The 24,205-nt window shown below is 35.6% G+C and overlaps 2 protein-coding genes across 2 annotated transcripts; both read right to left on the reverse strand.

The window, feature by feature from the left end:
* Positions 1-3,857: 3,857 nt before the first annotated feature.
* Positions 3,858-5,790, reverse strand: LOC120354459. Its single transcript, XM_039441664.1, has 2 exons — positions 4,712-5,790; positions 3,858-3,983 (listed from the first exon to the last, which is right to left on the reverse strand). Exons 1-2 carry the CDS (start codon positions 5,150-5,152, stop codon positions 3,930-3,932), a joined length of 495 nt encoding a protein of 164 aa, XP_039297598.1. The 5' UTR covers positions 5,153-5,790; the 3' UTR covers positions 3,858-3,929.
* Positions 5,791-16,495: 10,705 nt separating this feature from the next.
* LOC120354460 lies at positions 16,496-21,007 on the reverse strand. The gene is made up of 2 exons (XM_039441665.1): positions 20,411-21,007; positions 16,496-19,519 (listed from the first exon to the last, which is right to left on the reverse strand). Exon 2 carries the CDS (start codon positions 18,773-18,775, stop codon positions 16,631-16,633), a length of 2,145 nt encoding a protein of 714 aa, XP_039297599.1. The 5' UTR covers positions 18,776-19,519; positions 20,411-21,007; the 3' UTR covers positions 16,496-16,630.
* Between the last annotated feature and the right edge of the window lie 3,198 nt (positions 21,008-24,205).

The raw sequence follows: 24,205 nt of genomic DNA on the forward strand, positions 1-24,205 counted from the left end.
CAGCAGTGTTGTTTCACAAAACGTTTTAAAATCGATTTCTGTTCCGAGTTCGCTATTGATTGAATGATTATAATACGAGGGCGCGAAATCCAGGAACATCCGGTATAAAACTTCCTTCTTACCTAGCAGATTTTCATATGGATAATACTCACTGTTCAAATATACTTTAACATTGTAAATACTACAGCTATCGAAATTAGATATTGATTTTTTAATTTTATTCTTACGATCAGTTTGAAATGCAATTATAACGTATTTTGGACTATCAAAACTCGATGTGGTACGAACTGCCCAAGAATGGTTAAGTGAATTTTGCAAATTTGGTAATTCACAAATTTCCCAATGGCGGAAACCTAATTTCAGTGGAGTGTCAGCATCGAGCAATCTCAAAAATTTCAGTCTTACATGATCTTCTAAAGTTATGTAGGGCATTCTCCATTGCAGTTTTGTAATTTTCACACTAACGCTTGTTCCACTTTGAGACTCAACACAATTTAGATCTGTCGGTGACCTCAATAAGACGAGTTCCTGTTTCAAATTTAAAATTATTCTTTGAAAATCTTCAAAAAACGGGAGGATTAATTTCAGCGGTACACAGAAAGTGAATGTATTATCCGTTAGCTCATATCCTGCTCTGTCAAAACCAAGTGATATGTGTTTTTATCGAGAGTATTTTTCACCAATATAGCTTTAATTGTGGATGTTAATCCAATCAATCTTGATTTAGAAATTTGCTGACCTGCTAATCCATATCGTATTTCGTCAAAAAGGTTGCCGATTACATTACTGCTTAATTTATAGTCTGCTGCAACTGGTGCATCGGCTGGGTCTGTTCCCGGTTTTGTACAGTTAACTGTTCCCTCAATCAATATGAATGATTTACAAGGTAAAGAATAGACATCTAAAGAATTTATGCCAATACGTGCCTCGTCAGAGTTTTTTATTTCCTGTCCCGAATAAACTGTATGAGTGTGAAATTGGAATTTAGTAATATCATTATAAAACTGAAGGTCTGTCTCCATATCCAGAATTTCACTAATTGCTGAGGGGCCTCCTGACATTTCGCCAATCAACTATAAAACCCAACTTTTCTAATATTCTCGCGCTTTTAGCCGACAAAGCACATTTGTTTTTAGGTGTTGTCGCTATCGCGTTCCTTTCTCTAATGACTTGATTGGTCTTATTCGAACGTGGGTTGAAAATAAGATAACCCATTACTTTTCACGTATGTGCAACCTAATTGTAATTGTATCTCCGCGGAAATCAATAAACGATCCGTTCTGGTCCATTACCTTTACATTAATAGTTTGAATTTGATGCGTATTCAAAGGTACATAAATAATCGGTGATGGTACTTCGTTTATTAAATAACCGCTAGGAACCTTTGGTAAAAATTTGTAGATTATATGTTTTTGTTTTCCCTCAGAGTAACTGCCGCAAGCTAAATTACACTCAACTACAATACTGTCAACGCTTGTTATGTTAACCAAATGTTTGGAATAATGCCATTTATTTGGCTGCAAAACAACATTATCAAAACCAAGTATCTTAGCAATCGAATCAGAACGTGTTAAATCAATGGGTTTATCAGAATGAATTTCAATCTTCATAGTATTTACGTTTGCACGTATAATAAGTTTATTCTTCTTGCCATCAATATTCAATTTATTCTTTAAAGATTTTATAATATCCTCAACTTCATATGCACCAGTATCCAACTCGATTAATCTATCACCATATTTGAAGCTGGAATTTGTTCCTTTGTTAATGTTTGCAATACTATTGTAACTGGAAAAATTAATCAATCCAATTTCCCATTCACGATTTTTATCCAATTCTATAATTTCTTGTAAATGTTCATAGAGATCACTTGTGTTAGATCGTAATGTAATAACCACCATCTTGTGTGTTCACCACAAACACTTAATTACAACTGATTTGCAAGAAACAATAATGTAAGATGACCACAAAAATCGCTATTTAATGGTTGCATATGCTCCACATTATAAAATATATTTACTCCATTTTCTTTTTTCCAATATTTGTCCAATTCGTATGGAGGTTGTAAATTTCCAATTGGATCAAAATACCAAACATTAGAACCAACTTTCTTATATGCTACCCAATGTGTCCCATCCTCGCTTTCCCTTGCTAAATTCACAATGGCATTCTCGTTTTTTAGAATTTTTTTGGGTAATGCATCTAGCATATATATGCCTCTTAGCTGAATCTGTAATAATTTCGACCAATCAATCAAATCATAATTACTCAATTCTCCTTCAATATTCATGCCTTCTTCTTCTTCTTTCTTCTTCTTCTTCCTACTCTTCTTTGTTGTTCTACGTTTCTTAACTTGAGGGAATAAACTCACTCCATATGACGATGGGGGTAGGGGTGGAACTCTCCCCCCACTAATACTAGGAAAAGGCTTCAAAAAATATCCTTTTCCTGCGATATGCTTTTTCAACTGAGCTATAGCTTTGCGTCTAATATCGTTACTATAACTTCTCCTCTCATTCTTCTTCTTCTTCTTCTTTCTCAAAGACCCACCAAACGCCGCTTTAGCTTTCATAACGTTTGTAACAAGATAGCTAAGTGCTTTCTCGGCAAGGGGTGTTTGAGGATTTTTGAAAATGTCCCATGCAGCGTTTGCTAGAGCTCTGTCGGCTACCGCACGAGTTTTATTATCGCTATTTTGAGTATAGGCTATATCATGTATCTTGCAAGCTCTATCTAATGAATTTATACCTTGATCACCTCTGTTTAACCTTTCATTAACCTTGGTCCCCGGGCCACACCACTCGTATCCCGGAATATGATATTCTTCCCCCAGGTTATCAATTACCTTATTTAAAATAGTTGATGTCACATTACCTGCCAAACCTGACACACCTTTAAAAACTCTTGCTGCTGAACTCAAGATTCCTCTACCCCGTTTCCTCGAACTCTGCTTTTTTCTCCTACATACCATTTTTCATTACCTTTCAACTCAATGGTTGAACATTAACTGAGGTTAATTAATCAATACACCAACTTGAATTGGTTTAATTTTCAATCGAGTTGGAAATGAATTCATACCATGATTGCTATGATCCATTGCTTGAATGATAAGAATATTATTTAAATTTGAAAGGTGAATGCGATTTGAAAAGGGGAGAAATGATGCTGGCCCACCCACATCTGTAGGAGCACGTGCGAACACATGCTAATGTAGGAGGGAGCGAGAAGCCGCCAGCGCTTGCCTGCACAGCTGTGTGTGTGTGTGTGTGTGTGTGTGTGTGTGTAGCGGAAAAGACTAGTGAGCATGCTCGCAACAAACTATAAAAGACGCAGTTACCTTATTTGAATATCATTCACAACAGAGCAGGTGAAGCAGCATTTCTTCTTCTGTGTGTTTCTACTATTCATTACGAACTTATCAACAATGGCAACAACAGGTAAGAATTGAAAACAATTTTTTATCAAATATGCACACATTTTATTGAACACTACTATTACATAACAAATTTATACATATTTAATGCAAAACATGTTAATGCTCACCGACATAAATATTGTTAAATGCCAAATTTGCTAATTTTGCACTTAACAATTTTTATGTCTGTCAAAAAAGCATTAACATGCTTCACAAACAGACATAAGGATTTACAATTTTTGTTAAAATGTTCAATGTCTTTGGACGTCAAACTGTGGCTATACCTCTCCGGCATGTATATGTCCGTCAGCCGTACAGATGTTAAATGGACTTTTAAAATTACACGGCGACCATGTTGGTTTGTAATCTCCCGTACCCCCACGATGGGGTACGCCGTGTCCTCCACCAACTGCCGGAGAGGCGTCCACGGTTTCTCCACCCGACTATTTATAATGGCGAGCAAGTCCTCCGTCTCCACGTCCATCTCGTTCTCCGCTTCCTCCTCCTCCCTTCGTCACACCTCCTCCATCAGTGGTAGCATGGATGAGTTCTCTTCCGGCACACGTTTCTGTTGAAAAAATATTTCATTAGACTCTTATTTGTTTCAGGTTATAAAATCATACGAGAGAGGGAGAACTTGCTCAACAGATTCACTATTCAAAACTGAAAGTAAGTAATAACTCGGAAATTCTCCGATTACTTGAACTCAATTCAAATTGCTAGATAATTGACTCAAATATATTTCAGTTCATTACATGTTCATTTTTATCAACAATAATTTTGTTTCACACAGAATATTATAAACAGTTTATGTATTATTCGAATCAATATTTCAGTTCATTACATGCTCATTTTTATCAACAATAATTTTGTTTCACATCGAATATTATAAACAGTTTATGCATTATTCGAATCAGAAATTTGATATAGTAAGTAATATATATAAGTAATAACTCAGAAATTCTCCGATTACTTGAACTCAATTCAAATTGGTAGATAATTGAATTGTTTCATGCAACATATTCGAATTTATTATCGAAATTACTAAAACATGTTTTGAATTTTTATCCAAATTTCAATGCAACCATCATGAGAATTTATCTGTGTTCGGATTGTTTTGATAGCACAATTAGAAGTCAAGCTCAGTCTTCGCTCACAGTATAAGAATCAGTAATGACTTGTAATGCACGCAAGAGATTTTATCCATTAGAAATTAGTTTTAAAAATTCACATTTTATAAAGATTTTGTGCACATTACATGTTAATACAATAATAATAATATTTGTTGAAACTAACCTTTGATTGAGTGAGCACCTCCTCCTCCTCTTCCCCGCTAACCTCAGGCTCCTCGAACGTTAATTTCCTCTTCGCCTGCTTCTGCCTGATGCTGTTTGATAGGGTTGTCAGCACTGCACGCCGCGGTGCCCAGGTAGTCGGTGTTGATTGAGGGAGAGGACTGTCCCCGATGATGATCTCCTCACCCCTCTCTCGTTGTACGAAGATTCCCCGTCTCTTCAGGGGTGAGGCGGAGGAGGAGGTGGGGGAGGCAGCGGAGGTGGCAGCGGCAGCAGCAGCAGAAGAGGCGGCACACGACTCGGCAGCTTTGCGCTGCCAATAGTTGAGCACATGCTGCGGGGGTGGGCTATCTGGTAAGATGAACGATGGAGAACTCATCTCGTACGATGTGTGAAGTATACTCGAATCTGTCTCTGATGTGAATGATAATTTTCCTCTCATCACTTCTGTTTATATAGCATACGTTTCTCTCTCTGTTCCAGGCACGTGCGAGCGAGAGCGTGGTACAAGGCGAAAAAAATTCGAATTTCTCCCCAACAACATGTGCTCCCAGATCGTTATCAGATTGTAAGTATCCCACACACGATCATTTTTCAAATAGCATCCATGTGTTAGAAGACGAAAAAAAAATCTCGTCTAGAACTCAGCATGAGACTTCACCTGCTAGAAGCTGAAATCCCCCATGTCTACGGGAATAAAACATCTAGCTTGATTCTAATTTTATAATTCAAATCAATGTTAGATCCTTCAATATGGAAGTAAGAGGACCTCATTTTTCAAACATGAATCTTATCTTGTCAGTGTTTTCTATCATCAATGAGATAACGCATTTTAATATTTAACCAACCTAATGTATTACAGTAGCAAAGTTGTTGCATTTCATTTATTTACAATATTGCACACATACACTTATATGTTTTGATCTTTCTTTGTCAATCCTGTTCTAAGCCTGTCTCATCTGCAGAATCTCGTAAAAAATTCCAGATAAGTTGATTTAATTGTTCTTCTGTTAAATGAGCATTGTTTTCTATTATAACCTTCTTAATTCTATTGATAGACTGTTTAAGGATTGCACACTCACATTTATATGAATCTGGGCGGTCGCCATTCCCCCAGAATTTATCATATGATGTACCATATAAATCACAAACAAGAATATGATCATATCCATCACTGAAGCAAGAACCTAATTTTTCATAATCTCTCACAAAAGTTAAATATTGTAGATTTGTCCATCCTTTTTCTGCTAATCGCTGCAATATATCTAGGTGTGTGTCCAAGAGTTCACTTAATTTATATTGATATCTCATTTTTTCTAAAGGAACAGAATGGTATTCACTTAATTGATTAAAATGTCTATCTATAATGAATTGAACGCACAAATCTGAAGACTTTAACTCAGACTCCACTGATGCCGCACCAAACACATTATCCATCTCAGTACAGTAGCTTGATGTTGTATCAGCAAAGACAAGATCACTACTAACAGATTACCTTGCTCTAGCTTATTATTATTATTATTATTATGAAAAGCACACTCTAGCGATAATTTATTGTACTTTATAGCACTCTATTTCTAATAAATATTTCAGGCCATAGAGGAATAGCATTCTCGATTCAGTTATTAAAATATTTCACAACATTTCAAGATAGAGGAATAGCATTCTCAATTCAGTTATTAAATATTTCACGACATAGAGGAATAGCATTTCTTGATTCAGTTATTAAATATTTCATTGTTTTCACAGCATTTTCTCACCTCTCAACTCGAGTTCCGAACCTCATAACCAGTTGAGCTCTCGCCGAGACAAGACAGCTGAGAGGAATCAATCATAGGCCGCTATCTACACCTCTAGCATAGACCGCTATCTACACCTGTAACCCGCTATCTACACCTGTAACCCGCTATCTACACCTGTAGCCCACTATCTACACTCGAGGAGATTCACGCAGCATCAACCACTACATGTAAGTACATTTTTACTTTGATTTTATCCTCTGAGGAGGAAAATAGTCCTCCGAGGACAGTTTTTGTCCTCCGAGGAGAGGACTTTTGTCCTCAGAGGATAAAAAACCTTCTACAATATACTGCATGCATGCGATTTATCTTTACGATACGGTATATCCGGAACATCCAAGCCCCGCTCTTCTTTCTCACACTCTTCATATAAACAAAACTGTAAATGTATTACTTTTTCAAATGGATTTTCCATAATATATTTGCAATAGACACATTGCAGATAGAATGGATTTTTATGTAAGAAATAACCATTTCTCGCAAAATACTCTGTTTTATTGCATAATGATTTACAAAAGTCACAATGATGATGCTTTTCAAAATACTCTCCTTGAATGGATGATTCTTCTACACAATTAAAAGTTGAATATCTTTCTTCATATTCTCGTAGAATATTATTATCGAAATTCTCCTCTTCAATTGTTATATTATCTTTCCTTCTACAGTTCGGGCTGTACCTTGTATGTTCTATTGCTGGTATGTCACTTTCTTCCCATTTTCCCAAATAAATTGAACAAAATACACATCGCACAATGTCTGGTGGAGATGAGAATATAAATCCCTCTTTCGCCATGTTTTCCGCGGACAAATGCGGAGAAGATTTCAACCATCTTTTATCAAAAGATAATAATCTTAATCTTTCATACAACATTATGTGATCTTGAGATATCATTTTCACACACCCTTCTTCTACCAATGTCAATTCACAACTAAACATGTTGTTGTACTCTATCTCATCCTGATCGTTTTGTTTTTCAGAATCATGCCGAGGGAACGCAGACTACGTGGCATCAATTCAAGCGCAGCCCGCCATCGCATCACCCTCGATGACGAGGATATCGACATCACCAACGTGCTTGAGAGCTCGAAACGTCGAGTTTTCGATATAATTAGGGAACATGCGGCACGCCATGATGGGAATGTTAAGTGGTTTATTGTCTTAAACGTTTTGCTGTATAAATTAGTGGTGATGGATGACAAGCAGGTTGGCGAGTCTGTCTCATCTCTAATAAATCTACATAGTTACTCCAACATAGCGCTAAACGTGCTTGAGAACTATGAAGATTTTAATGAGCATTTTTTCTTGGCTGTGAAAAAAATCCTCTCATCTTTCGAAAATTTCGTAAGACATGGGAGTGGATGGGTGCTAAAGAAAATTGAATCACTGGATGTGAACGTGATTAAATTTAATCCTATATACACATCCAGTTTCATTCAAACACCCCAGTTTTTGAAAAACAAAAATTGTATTATAAATGTGAAAAATCTCTCTGACGAAAAATGCTTTTTATGGTCAGTGCTCGCGTATTTCCATCAGAAGCCAAGGAACTCGCACTTGACTGTAAAGTATTTGAGCAAGTTTGCTCACACACTTAATACGCGAGGTGTAAATTTCCCGGTGACGACACGCGATATTAAGAAATTTGAAATACTCAATCCCGATATTGCAATTCACGTCATCGCGTATGACAACAAAAAGTTTTTCCCCTTCCGTACAAGCATTTTCCGCACGCGTAAACACCAAATTAATCTTTTAATGCTAAAAGGCGATGCAGGAGAAACTCATTTCTGTTTAGTAAATACCGCGAACGGGAAAAACGGGCTATCTCGTCTTCTCTCCCACCTTTCAAAATCCCATGGTCAAGTACACATTTGCAATTTTTGTTTCCATAGATTTACATCAAACAAAACTAAGAATTGTGATGCTGAAGCAAATTTGTTGAAACATGTGGAACTTTGTTCCAAGTTTGAATCTCAGCGCGTTTCATATCCTAAACGCGGAGAGACAATTAAATTCAAGAAACTAGGCGCGACGTTGAAGAAAAAGTACACCATTTACGCGGATTTAGAAACTTATGTTGTTAATATCGATAATAATGATGATGATTCCGATTCTGATGAAGTTACTCGTAGTTACACAAAGAAAACGGTGCGTCATATTCCTTGTGGGTATTGTTTCGTTGTTATAGATGTTAACGGGGAAATTGCCTACGGACCTGTACTCCATAGATCGAGTAGTTTAGACGAAAAAATCATGGAGAAATTTCTTCAGGAAATTACAGATCTCGGCGACATTTTGTATGAGGATATGAAACGAGAAATTCCGATGCAAGCTTTATCCGAAAGTCAAGAGCGTGAATTTCAAAATTCAGTAAACTGCGGGCATTGTGTTGAACCGTTTTTAGACAGCGATATTAAATGTCGCCACCACGCGCATGAAACCGGTAATTACTTGTGTGCGGCACTTCTTGTAATTTAACAGCTCGTACTCCGGAGTACATATCATGTTATTTTCAAAATTTCTCCGGTTTTGATTCGCATTTTATTCGGAAATCGCTCGGTAAATGTAAAAAAGAAATTTCCTGCATTGCAAATACGTCAGAGAGATTTTTGACACTTTCAGTAGGCAAAATTAAATTTTTAGATTCTCACAAGTTTATGTCTGAATCCTTGGAAGTATTGGTGCGTAATTTGGTAGAAAGTACAGACATGGAAAAGAAGTTTGAACGATTATTTTCGGTGTTTCATGATCCACCTCACGAACACAGACAGCTATTGTTGAAAAAAGGAGTATATCCCTACTCGTACATGAGCTGTCCCGAAAAATTCGCGGAAACATCGCTTCCTCCCATTGAATGTTTTCATAACGATTTAACTGATACACCTCTGTCTCGCGAAGAATATAAGCATGCGCAAAGAGTGTTCTCAACATTCAAGCTGAAAAATCTGGGTGAATATCACGATTTTTATTTATGTTTGGACGTAATGCTATTAGCGGTAGTTTTTGAATCCATGAGGTCTACGCTTTTTAGCTCATATGGCCTCGATGTGACCCATTTTCTTTCTCTTGCGCACTTCACCTGGAATTGCATGCTGAAACACACTAAAGTCGAACTAGAATTGATTACTCATCCTGACATGCATCTTATGTTTGAGGCAGGGATGAGGGGTGGGGTGTCATTTATCGGTAAACGTTATTGCGAAGCAAATAACAAACATCTACCCGAAACATACGATCCTTCAAAACCGTCTAATTATCTGCTTTATATCGATGCAAACAGTTTATACTCAGAAGCTATGAGCCGAAGCTTACCTGTTGGAAATTTCAAATTCCTCTCAGAGGAAGAAATTTCCAGCCTTGATTTCGCGAATTTGGACAGCAATTCAGAAACCGGATATATAATAGAATGTGATCTCAAGTACCCTCAAGAGTTACATGATAAGCATGCCAGCTTCCCACTCGCACCTCTCCACCAAACGCCTCCACGCGAATTGCTGTCGAACTACCAAACGAATGAGAACGGTCAAACTGGAACCAAAAAGCTCATGAACACACTTTTCGATTGTGAAAAGTACATTGTTCACTATGTCAATTTAAAGCTCTACCTTCAGCTCGGTTTGAAATTATTGAAAGTGCATCGCGTCATTAGCTTTTCCCAATCTCCCTGGCTGAAAAGCTACATTGACTTCAATATCCGGAATAGACAGAACGCGAAAAATAAATTTGAAATATCCTTCTTTAAGGCCCATTGTAACTTAATATTTGGCAAGACGATTCAAAGTAGTTGTAAGCAAATGAATGTTAAAATTATCACGGATGAAAAACGGTTAGATAAGTACATTTCAAATCCACTATGTAAACGCTGGCAAATAATTAGTCCGAACGTGATCGCAGTTTTCTCTCGCAAGTTGGAACAAAAAATGAACAAGCGTGTCTATTCCGGCTTTTCCGTACTGGAGTTGAGTAAATTCCATATGTACGATTTTTTCTATTGCAAATTACAAAAAATTATACTGTGGGATCGTATAGAACTGTGTATGACTGACACCGACAGTTTTCTTCTAAACCTAAAAGTCGAAGATGTGTATCAGTTGATTAGAGAAAATTTGACCCTTTTCGATACTTCTAACTATCCACCTTCCCACCCTTGCTTTTCCATGGAGAGAAATAAAGTTGTAGGAAAGTTCAAGGATGAGACCGGGTCAAAACCTGTCCATAAATTTCTTGGACTTAGATCCAAACTTTACTCATTTTTAGTATGTAACGAGAATGAAGAACCTGTGAATAAATGTATAGCAAAGGGTGTACAGAGCGGAGTGAAATGTAGAAAACTTAATTTTAATTTATATAAGAAATCATTGTTTGAACATAGTGAACATGTAGAAAAATTTAATATGTTAAGATCCTATAATCACACCATGTATCAGGTTGAATGTGCAAAAATCTGTTTGAGCCCTTATGATGATAAGAGGTACATTGCTGAGAATGGTGTTGATACTCTCCCATTTGGACATTATAGAGTGCCCACAACACTCTAACTGATTGCTCAGTATGTCCCGTGACAATCATCCAACACCACTGATTTGACTGTATCATGAATATTATTAGATCTAAGTTAGCTTTAGAGCTTCATAGCGTGCCGCGTGTGAACTATCCCACTCGCAAATATGAGTTGAAAAGTAAAAAAGACTTGCTTCAAGCTGATCTCATTGGGATGACGAGTTTATCGCGTTTTAATAAGGGTTACAAATATATCTTAGCTGTTATTAATTGTTTTTCAAAATTTGCATATTGTGTACCATTAAAAGACAAGGCAAGCCAATCTGTATTTAACGCTCTCAAGCCAATTATTTCTAAAAATAAGGGAGTTAAGCTGTTCCAAACAGATCAGAGAACAGAATTCTTTAATTCAAAAGTTAAAGCGTTATTAGATAGATATAGTATTAAACATTATCATGTTTTTACCGATAAGAAAGCCTCCATAGTTGAAAGGTTTAATAGAACACTTAAAGCAAAAATTTATAGATATTTAACTGAACATGGAACCAAAAACTGGATATCGCAACTAGACAGTTTAGTTCGTGATTATAATGCAACAATGCATTCATCCATAAGAATGAAACCTAAAGATGTGGGGAAAAAAGATCGTAATCATGTTTTAATGTCATTGAATTCTGCATTCAATAGACGATATAAATTGAAAAATTCAAAACCGAAATTTAAGCTAGGAGATGTTGTACGAATCTCAAAGAAAAGGGTTCTTTTTGATAAATCTTATAACATAAACTGGAACGCAGAGTATTTTGTAATTCATTCTATATTTCCTTCTCAACCTGTAACGTATAGCTTGCGAGATCTAAATGGAGAAGTAATTAGTGGTAGGTTTTATGCAGAAGAAATTAAAAAAACACAATTAAACGAATCGGAGAGACAAGTGTATTTGATTGAAAAAATATTAAAACGTGATAAAAAAGGATTGTTAGTGAAATGGATTGGGTTTTCAACACCTAGTTATATTAGTAAGGATCAACTATTAGATGAAAAATAATCTTTTGTAATCTATTGTAAATATCATGTAAATTTATTGTAAATAATCTATTGTAAATATCATGTACATTTATTGTAAATAATCTATTGCAAATACATTCCATTCAGTGTAAATATCATGATGTACATTCGTTGAAAATATAATAGCTCCTCATCAAACATTGCTTTTCATTTCAAGTTTTGTAATTTGCTAAGGCTCAACCAACAGATGCATTCTCATGAAGATTGAGTACTTTATTTATTTATGTAGATTACAATATATACTGGCTTATACACTTATATACAATAGCTTACAATACAGCAAAGTCATAGATGAATTTACATAATATAGACTAAGAAAATAACTATTGAACTGAAGAGGGTGCGGGAAAGAGAGCGCCAGTTGAAGTGAGAGGGAGCGAGCCATGTGGTGTGATCCTCTCTGATAACTTATCAGTTCCTTATCAGATCACATGCTGTACACATGACTAACATGATTCCGATAGTAAATTTCGACAATGTTATAAGAGAGAAAGAAATGCCAACATGGTGTAAAAATGGTAAGTTGTTACCACATAATGCAAGGATCCTTATAATAGGCTCTTCAGGTTGTGGCAAGACCAATTTACTATTTAATTTAATTTTTTCAAAGAATGGGTTGAGATTTAAAACTATATACTTGCACACGAAGAGCGAGTATCAAGATAAGTACTTGTTTTTGAGAAAAGTCTTTTCAAAAATGAAGGGTATTGAATTTCATATAAACAGCAATTCGGAATCTATACCTCACCCCAACAAAATTCAACAATTTTCTCTTGTCATATTTGACGACTTCCAACTTAATCACGTACCTCAAATAAGAGAATATTTTACCATGGGACGACATCGTAATATTGACACTGCATATTTAATTCAGAGTTATGGAGCTACACAGAAACATTTCACTAGGGACAATGCGAATATGATTATAATCTTCAAGGTAGATTTATTGAGTCTGAAATTAATTCACAGAGATCATGTTGGAGCAGATATTTCTTATAAAGATTTCGTTAAACTTTTTCATACAGTTTGGAATCGTAAACCTCATAATTTTCTAACTATTATGAGCAAGTGTGGAATTAATAGCGGCAAGTACCGAGATTCGCTCGATACGTTTCTTACCGTTCAGTAGAGATTAATTCTTTGTGCAGACATGTTGTCATACAGCAGCAGAAAACTGAATAGAAAGAACATTGGTTTAATCGAAAAGATTAAGAAATTGAGAAAAGTAATTAGAGAGAAGCATAAAAGCTTAGTCAATTTTGAAAGGCGATCGGAGGAATATAATAGGAAAACGCTCTCCCCGTTGATAGAGCCCATAATTGAACTGGGAAAAAACAAATTCTCACACTCTGGTGTAAAACCAAAAAAGGAAGAAGTAAAAGAGGAACAGAGTATGGAAATTGATGATAATGGAGAGGGGGATGAACAGAGTTATGAGAGTTCAACAGACAATTTTTTAAGCTCGACTAAATTTGAAAACAGTTTACTTGGTTCTAGCAGAAACGATGATGTGCTGTCACATCATCCTGTGGTAGGTTTTATGCAGAAGAAATTAAAAAAACACAATTAAACGAATTGGAGAGACAAGTGTATTTGATTGAAAAAATATTAAAACGTGATAAAAAAGGATTGTTAGTGAAATGGATTGGGTTTTCAACACCTAGTTATATTAGTAAGGATCAACTATTAGATGAAAAATAATCTTTTGTAATCTATTGTAAATATCATGTAAATTTATTGTAAATAATCTATTGTAAATATCATGTACATTTATTGTAAATAATCTATTGCAAATACATTCCATTCAGTGTAAATATCATGATGTACATTCGTTGAAAATATAATAGCTCCTCATCAAACATTGCTTTTCATTTCAAGTTTCGTAATTTGCTAAGGCTCAACCAACAGATGCATTCTCGTGAAGAGGGTGCGGGAAAGAGAGCGCCAGTTGAAGTGAGAGGGAGCGAGCCATGTGGTGTGATCCTCTCTGATAACTTATCAGTTCCTTATCAGATCACATGCTGTACACGTGACTAACATGATTCCTATAGTAAATTTCGACAATGTTATAAGAGAGAAAGAAATGCCAACATGGAACACTTACAGGCATACATTTAGATCGAAGAGGGTATGTTAAACGAAATCAGGGAATTAAATCGCAAATGATTCAAAAGTTATTCCCCAGTAAAAAAATTAGTAAAAAGAAGGGTTGGGGTTTATTGAAATTTGCAAAAAATAATTCTCATGATAGAATTTATCAATACTTTGATAATTTTGACGAATTAGTGGAAAGATTAAATTTACTCTATTCCTCAAAAGCTAGTGGCAACAGCGGGCATGATGTGGAGATCGCGTCTATAATTGAAGAGCTAAAAGAAGCAAAATTAATTGTTTAGTGTCACAATGACTCTACATCAATTCGGACGAATTGATACGGCTAGCGGAGCTCTTGCTAATCTTACGTGTGATATTGACTCGATAACACAGAAGATAATCGAATCGATAAATCAACAAGGAATCAGCGAAGCTGTGAAATTTTATTTAGATTCGCAAATAACCAAACTCGTTTCGGAAAATACAAAGAATATTGGAGTGAGCATAATTGAAAGAGAACATATTCTAAGTACATTACAAAATTTCAGTGCTAATATCGATAAAGCTATTGCAGAGAGAACACTAAATTTAGAATCTGCTCTAGGAGAAGTGAAAACTTTAACAGATAGCTTTTCATCTCAGTTGCTCAGTATTAACAATGATAGAGTTGATAAAGCTTATTTAGATGAGAAATTAAAAGCCGTATCAGATAAAATTAAGAATTTGGAGGTGCTGGACAGAAACTATCTCAATACTAAATTGAAACAACTTAGTACAGAAATTTTTACTAAAGTAAATGAAACACAGCCATCGGGAATTGATAAGCAATATTTAGAATCTGCTTTGCAGAAATTGATTAGTTCTTCATTAACAAAGGAAGAGTTTGAAAAACGATTATCTGAAATGGCGAGTGCAATAAAAGCTAATATTATGGAAGGTATTGAACAGTTCATTACAAAAGATGCTATTGCTATTCTAATTAAGCAAATTGCAGAAAAGTATGCAACTAAAAATGATATAGGAGATTTTATTAAGAAAAATGAGATGGGAGTTGCTGTGAAAAGCGTTCGTGATGAAATAGCTGAGGCAATTAAAAATTTGGAAGAGGGTACTGTCATGAGACTGCAATGTTCGACTCCATTCATTGAGTACCTAAATTTATACATTCACAGAGTGGCCCTGGACATCATATCCAAATATGCCGAGGTGTCTTTCCACATGAATTGGATTGAGGCAAAAGATCATAACCTTTCCGAACATCGGGTAGTGCAAATTATTACAGAAAAAATGGATTTGGTCAAATATAAAGACTTTATATTGGGTCCGAAAACATAAAATCTTGAGTTGTGTGAGAGAGAGTGAACGATATGTTGTTTCAGCCTAGACGACCGTGATTGATTGTATAAACACTTGTGTGAGAGAGAGAAGTACAGACCTGCAGTTTCAAATTACACCCTAGACATTTTTGACTATATCGATAAATCTTGTAAAAGGATGTGTGAGAGAGAGTGAACTTTAACACCTATAGTTTCAAATTTCACCATAGACATTTTTGACTATATCAATAAATCTTGTAAAAGGATGTGTGAGAGAGAGTGAACTTTAACACCTACAGTTTCAAATTTCAGTCTACACCTCCGTGATTGATTGTATAAACACTTGTGTGAGTGAAGTAACCTACAGTTTTCACCCTAGACATTTTTGACTATATCGATAAATCTTGTAAAAGGATGTGTGAGAGAGAGTGAACTTTAACACCTACAGTTTCAAATTTCAGTCTACACCTCCGTGATTGATTGTATAAACACTTGTGTGAGTGAAGTAACCTATGTTTTCAAATTTCACCCTAGACATTTTTGACTATATCGATAAATCTTGTAAAAGGATGTGTGAGAGAGAGTGAAGTAACTTTAACGACTAAACACTTGTCACATAAATCGATTTAGACATTTTTTCATGTCAATGGCTTAGTACACAAACATTGTATGTCCAACAATGGTAGTTTTGAGAAAACGCAAGTTGAAAATTTTGTTTTTTTTTGAAAGTGTAATGCCATTTTTATTTAAAATTGACTCAACTGATGATATGTCAGTTATAACAATTGATAATCTGTGAACAAGATGACAGATCTCTCGATTCTTGGAATAAGATAAATAAAAAACTAGAACCACTTAAAAAAAAGTATGTATGGACATACAACATTTGAATCACAATGATGCAAAAGTTTTGAGGATGCAGATATTGTATGTCCACAACACCTTCTGAAATTTTTAGTAGTTCTTCAGATTGAAAGGTTTTTTTAAACTATTAAATAAAACGAAAATTCAATGATAATCATAAGGTTATTTTAATGAAAAGATAAAAATATTATCCATGTCCTTAATTTATTTGAGGTGTGAATAAAAATACAAATACATACACGTTCATTAAAATTAATGAACCATTATTTCAGTCACCTTCAGTCAACTCTTCGTCTATCCAAAGTGCAGTATCTCTTGTTGTTTTTTTTTGAAATGATTGACTCATAAAAATGTGTGTAGTCTCTTGGAATAATGCCATTTCCAACCAGACTTAACAAATCTTTTTTTTTTGCCTCAGATATTGGAAGTTTGTTTTTGTACTTGGGCGCCAGCTTCACAGCATTCCAATTTTGCAATTTCAAACTTCTACCTTTCATTTTTAAAACATCAACTGCTCGGAATTCTGTTTCAGACAGGCTGTATTTATACTGGATGGTGAATGGTTTGCTCTTCTCGAATCGCATCCATTTAATTTTCAACCATGAGACTTTCTGGCCATCATTGTCAATTTTTGAGTTGGTCAGAATTTCATCAGAAAGTTTCTGTAGATTATGAAAACTATCATTATTGAGTGTTTTGACAATGTATGGTCGTGGCTTTCTGTGTGCCATTTCAATCAGCATTGCCCATTCCCGAGTAGTGTACACGCATTTATGTTTTTTTGCACGCTCTATTGTAGCATGCATAGAGTCAGCTTCAAGGTAGGAGTGTCCACTCTCCATGAATTTCATATCAAATACTTCTATATTTTCGAATTTATTCACAGCATACAACAAGGCTGTAGCAGTGAATTTGTTTCTGTTTTGGCCTCCACAGGTATCGGAATAGCTTGTCACTTTCCTAACACTCTGTGGCAAATTTTTTAGATATTCTAGGAGACAAGTTCCTACTTCTGATGCCCCTTTACATCCATTGATCTCATCCCATACATAGCAGTATCCATCTCCATTGAAACTGTCATAAATTGTGAAATTGAAGACAGATAGTTTTCTCTTATAATAAATTTGTGCATCGCCAGCTGTTGGAAGATTTAATATAGCTTGCATATCAAAAGATATCACTCGTTGAGTAACCCCTTTATCTTTCAATGCATTTTCTTTGTCTTCTGCTTTCATTGTCATTGATTCGGACTCATTTTGTTTGTGTATTTTCCATTCATCTTCAATTTCCTGTTTCTCTATAGCAGTAGCATTATAATAACGATTACATTTGGAACATTGATCCTTTTTAGGAACATAAAAACTCAATTGTGGGTCATGACTGTTAAATAAAGATCTATATACATAAAGCGACACAGGCTTGATTTTCTCCAGTGGACAATACGATTTACAATAAAGACTGTACATTGTAGTAATGTTTAAATCAGGAGCTAGGTAAAGCTTCTTTGAATTTTTCCTGCAATAGTGAGACTCCATTGCAGGAAAACTGTTAATGTGTGCTAGAACATGATTTTTTTCTGACTGTGGAGTGCTATTTGCAGGAAGTTTCCCTATTCTTTTATCACAGCCTTGATAAGAACCTCCTTCCCCTTTGTTCTTCAATGCTGAATCAATGACTGGGAAAGAGATTGATAATGTAGCACAGAAAAACTTTAAACAAACTCTATGGTGATTAATTGTTCCAGATGGCAAAGTGTATACTCGAGACTTACCTTTTTCTCTGCCTGAATCTGTTTCTCTTTTTCTATGTCTCTGAACAGGTTGCTCACTGACAAGTGAGCAAATATAATTTTTTTGCTTGCCAGATTCCCCAAGAAGCCAGTATTCCTTGCAAAGGGTTTCTTGTTTCTCTCGTGAAACTTTGGATGAACATTGGAACCTACATTTTGTACAGTCTATATCTTTTGGGCGTTTTTCATCAATAACTCTCCCTTTTCTATCTACATAAGAATTTCCCAGATTTCGTTGTTTTTTCCTTAAATTTCTCTTCCATGTGGCTGGTTGAGCTTTACGTTTTCTTGAAGTTCTACTATCATTTTGAGAACACTGATCATCAACTACTGATGTATCATAAACTTCAATTACAGTTCCATCAACATTGGTGCTAGAATTTTCTAATCCTGAATTGCAATTGTCATTTTCCTCAATTATACTGTCTTCCGTATCAGTTACACTTCCCTCACTGTCAGTGAAAATGTAGTCAGGATCATTATCTACTTTACCCTCTTCCCCACTGCTGTTGGGATCAATATCAACATGGCAAACGGTTTGTGTTGTATCTGTGAGTTGTATGCTAGGCTCATCTGTAGGTCCGATTTCATGAATAGGAGGAATGGTGATTAACATAACATCCTCAGAAGGCATCAATGCTTTTGGTATGTTGTTGTCTTCAAAGTCCACATCATTCAGAAATACTTCATCTCCATTCTTATTCCCTGAAACATAAATAACAATTGTTCAGTATAATCCCAAAATAATAAACCTAAATAAATAATAAATATAACAACATTATCAATATCTGTAATTAATCTTTACATTCATGTTCATGTAAAATATGTTTAATTCCAATAATTATTATCTTATTTATTTGAATTCTATAGAGCAACATTTCTGATTGGAGAAAGAAGAGTTTAGATGAAATATATTTCTGTTCCATGTGGATGGTTGTGCTTTATGTTTACTTGAAGTTCTAGTATCAATTTGAGATCACTGTTCATCAACTACTGATGTATCTTAAACTTCAATTATAATTCCATCAACATTAGAGATAAAATTTTCTAATCCGAAATCGCAATTATCATTTTATTCAGTTAGACTGTCGCATCTCAATATGCAGCTAACCTCATACTGCCCTCACTGACAGTAAAAATATAGTCAGGATCAATATCCACTTACCCTCTTCCCCTCTGCTGTTAGCATCAATATCAACATGGCAAACGGTTTGTGTTGTATCTGTGAGTTGAATGCTAGACTCATCTGTAGGTCCGATTTCATGAATAGGAGGAATGGTGATCAACATAAAATCCTCAGAAGGCGTCAATGCTTTTGGTATGCTGTTCTCGTCAAAGTCCACATCATTCAGAAATACTTCATTTCCATTCTTATTCTCTGAAAAATAATTTACACTTGCTCTGTATAATTCCAAAGTAATAAGGTAAACATAAATAAATAATGTACATACATCATAGGTAGTCAATATCTGTAATTAATTACTACATTCATGTTCATGTGTTGGACTACCCTAGCCAACCAAGTTTCCTATAAGCCTAAGCCAATTGATGAATGAAAAATCTATAATTATGAAATAAGGAATTCTATAGAGCAACATTTCTGATTGGAGAAAGAAGAGTCTGGATAAAATGTAGAATGTAGAACATAGGGCTATAATACTAGCATAAGCTGATTAATGACTAAGCCAACCAGCACAGTTGTCATTATTTCAAAGTTATTAGGCCATAGTAGGCATAGTAGGCTTACTGAAGTAAGCTCAAGCCTACAGTTCATATAAAAATAACATAAGGTTCTGTTAACATTAAGGTTTAACTTATAGTATTGATCAGTTTCTAGTAGCCTAGGTCTAATATCAATTCCTTCAATTGATATATTGATTGTATTCAACATTCGAATGCCTCGACTTGCCATTATTTATAGGTGAAAAGTGGTAAATTCAACAAACTTTGTCTTGTTATTCAACAAACATTGTCTTGTTATTGGTATTACATTTATTTTACTTTTGAAATTTCCTTACTAAAGTCTCACTCTAACTGCTACTGACATGAAATTTGCATTAGGCCTAATTCAGTATCAGAGAAACATTCCAAATCGACTACTACCAGAAATTTTGGGAAATTCGGGATGGCCAGTAGTTATGCTAATTATATTGAACAAATTTTTGTAGTTATAGCCGATAATTAACTTAAATACATGATAATTTTATACTTAGCTTGGATCATAACATAAAATTATATAGATTGTATGTTAAACTCATGTTATTCTCACCTTTAAGTAATTTGGTGACGAGATTTCCAGGTTGTTTTGCAGTTCCATTAATTCCTTCAATTGATATATTGATTGAATTTAACATTCGAATGCCTCGACTTGCCATTATTATAGGTAAAAAGTGGTAAATTCAACAAACTTTGTCTTGTAATTCAACAAACATTGTCTTGTTATTCGCGCTAAAGACAAAACTAACCTATAAGACACTTCAAAAGTACCAACACAACGTAGCCACGTGACAGCACACATATGGTATGTCCATGGACATACTATAAATGCTCACTTACAAAATTTTCTGTAGCAGCACATAAGTTGTATCTCCAGTATCTGTGGACTTACTGCAAATGTGTTACAACCATCGGCTACTGAAAGCAAAAACTTCCAGTTCTATCTCCTTCAGTGTACATACAACAATTGTGCACACATAATCTGTTCTAGAATGGTTCATACGATAAAGTTACCTCTGGTTTTTGAGCTACACAATTATCCTGGACATATGATATTTGTGCAGCATGAAAGGCAGCTACAAATAATGCTATTGGTGTAAAAATCTCAAAATCGAAAAAAGATGGACATACAATGTTTGTGCACTAAGCCATCGATGTAATGGAATGTAACGGTTTTCGCTGCATGAGAGGGAACCTAGCAGAGAGCAGTGCGCACGTGTCTAGATGAGGCACACGCCCACGAGCGAGTGCACACGTCACTTTACTCTAAACACATATTGTCGGAGAAAACACTTAAACGACTGCCATGTTTGTACAGCAAAAGAGCTCAATTTTTTACACATTCATAATCAGTTTGATTGAACTCTTGACTGTCAGTTGGAAAGCAAGCATAATATGACCCATTATAGAACTTAGATCATTGTAGAGATTCACTAGTATAACATTCTCCCTTACTCGCCTTTCGTAATGCTGGGCAGAGAGAAACGTTTCACTTTAATCTGACAGTATAGGAACGCTCGATCAAAATGGAACTTAGTTACTCCTTGTCTCCTTCACTCGCCTTTTGTAATGCTGGGGCAGAGAGAAACGTTTCACTTTAATCTGACAGTATAGGAACGCTCGATCAAAATGGAACTTAGTTACTTCTTGTCTCCTTCACTCCCCTTTCGTAATAGCAAAAAAGGAATTTAGAAGGGTGCCAGTAAGAGATGGAGCGAGTAAAAGAAGGAGAAAGCATCTGGGTAGACTGCTGGTTGTGAGAAGCGAGGGGGGCGTATCCTCCTCTCTCTCTCTCTTGAGTCTGCCATCGTAGTATAGCATTAGAGCGAAATGGATTCACTTCAATCTGTCAGTATAGCATTAGATGTAGAAATATGGATTCACTTTAATCTGTCACCAAGGGAATTTCTCAAAGAGATTTTCTCCCTCATCTAGCATTCACTTCAATCTGTCAGTATAGCATTAGATGTAGAAATATGGATTCACTTTAATCTGTCAGTATAGAGAGGGAATTTTTCCTCCAAAAAGGGAAATTTTTTTTTCCCTCACCTGGGGAGAGAGAGAGAGATATCTCTTCTCATCCCCCTCACCACCACTGGACAAGGGGAAGGGGAAATCTATTTTTAGAAAGAGAAAGAGAGAGAGAAAGATATATCTCTCTCTTTTCAACCCCCCTCACCTCCACTTGGCAGGGGGAAGGGGAAATCTATTTTTAGAACACCCCCCACCCTTCGGGCGGGGGGAAGGGGAGGAGGGATGGACGAGGGGGGAGAGGGGGGAGGGGATTTCGAGCAAAAAAGTGGCCTCAATATCCCAAAGTCCCTCTACTAAAATACTAAAGATTTACACAAACAAACATTTTATTTGGTATAGGACATGTTTACCGTCTATTACTGACTTTTCACATTCTATGGTAACTGTAGGAAAAATTTAATGTGCAATACGTGCGCAAAGTTTCTTTGCTGCACTCAAGAAACCATCATTCCGCACTCACCTACGGCTCGTGCGTAAACGTTTCTTTTGGTGCAGCAAAGTGGCACTTTGTGCACTAGTTGCACAAATAACTATTTTGTAGCTGAACAAAAAAGTTCCTCATGACTTTGCTGTCGGGTGAGCGGTTGAAAAGTACAAACTTTTTGGGGGGCCCCAGCTCCCTCAGGGGTGCAAATTTCTGGAAATCCTTTCTTAGTGGATGTTTTGAGGCTACCATAAACAATTGTGCAAAATTTCAAGTTTTTAGGCTCAGTAGTTTGGGCTGTGGTGTGATTTCAGTCTGTCGGGGCTTATCTTGCTTATAGCCTTTATGGATAGCTTATCTTGCTTATATCCTTTAATAGATATAGAGATAACTTTACAATTAAAATTAAAAATAAAAGAGAATAATATCGCACTTCATTAAATATTCACAACGATTCAGTATAACTAATAAGATATGAAGAGAACGATATTTGAGTTAGATGCAGGAAAGTTAGTGATGGGGTATATAAAAGGGGTATGAAAAATTATGTATATGGTATACAAAGAAAGAAGAAACAATTGAAAACATAAAGAGTTAGTAAAGCTCAAAAATAATAATTTAATCATCAATTGATCAACTAATCAATTTGATCATCAATTAATCATCAAACGTGGTAATAGATTTCCATGAAATTTGACAGGTGTGTTCTTTTTTAAATTGCGCGTCGACGTATATACAAGGTTTTTGGAAATTTTGCTTTCCGAGGGTAATATAGAAGGAAAAGAAGCCTCCTTCATACGCCAATATTATAGTAAAAATCAGACTATAGAATATTGTTCATCATAAATCAGGTGTCGAGTGGATTATAACTGTTGTATGCAATGACGCTTGCAATTCAATATCTCAAAGTAACTTGGTGAAAAAACAGCTGTTGTGTGGACTATTAATTGCATGTAGTGAGGCATGCAAGTGATAACTTGAAGTAGCATAGTATTTTCTCTCGACACTGGAGAAAATACACATTTTTTATATATACACTGATATCTCGCCGAAACGACAGGACAGGACAGAATTTACTCTGATGGACAGTATCATAAGAGACTGTGGTTTATAACTGCACGAGGTCTACTGTTCACAGAACTACTACTCCAATAGATTTCAAGAAGAGGAACGAAAGTTCCTACCCATTGAATTTCCTTTTATTTCTACAGGAATATGGAGAAGTAGAAGCAAAATCAGAGAAGAAGAGAAAAGAAAATAGAATAGGAGAAAAAGAATAGAGGGGAAAGAAGAGAACAGAAGAAAAAAAATAAGGGATGAGAGGATAAGAGAGTATAAGAAAAAGAGTAGAGAAGTGGCACTTCTACTGTACTTTCTACCGTTCACGACAAACTAGAGGAGTTTTCGGTCGTTTGGGAAACTGATCACTTTCGGTCATTTGGGACTCTCACCACTTTCGGTCCTTTGAGACTCTCACCACTTTCTGTCGTTTGGGACAAAACACGTTTTCTGTCAATTGAGAAAATTCTTAAAAGTTTTCTGTCATTTGGGATTCGGCTGAATGAGAAAGTTCCAGTTTCAATATTTCATTAATTCTGCCATTTGGGAAAAAAGTAGTTTTCGGCCGTTTGGGAAAATATAGCGTTTCGGTCGTTTGGGATTCTGTCAATTGGCATGCCACCTCCCAAATGATAGAAAACTTTACGAATTTTCCCAATCGACAGAAAACGTTGTTTGTTGTATTGAGCCGAAAGTGGTGAGAGTCCCAAATGACAGAAAGTGTTGAGAGTCCCAAACGACCGAAAGTGATAGGTTTCCCAAACGACAGAAAGTTTCTCTAGTTTGTCGCAAATGACAGAAAGCGTTCTGCCAATTGGGGAAAAAAGTAGT

Source organism: Nilaparvata lugens, chromosome X (assembly GCF_014356525.2).
Source record: "Nilaparvata lugens isolate BPH chromosome X, ASM1435652v1, whole genome shotgun sequence".
NCBI lineage: Eukaryota > Metazoa > Arthropoda > Insecta > Hemiptera > Delphacidae > Nilaparvata > Nilaparvata lugens.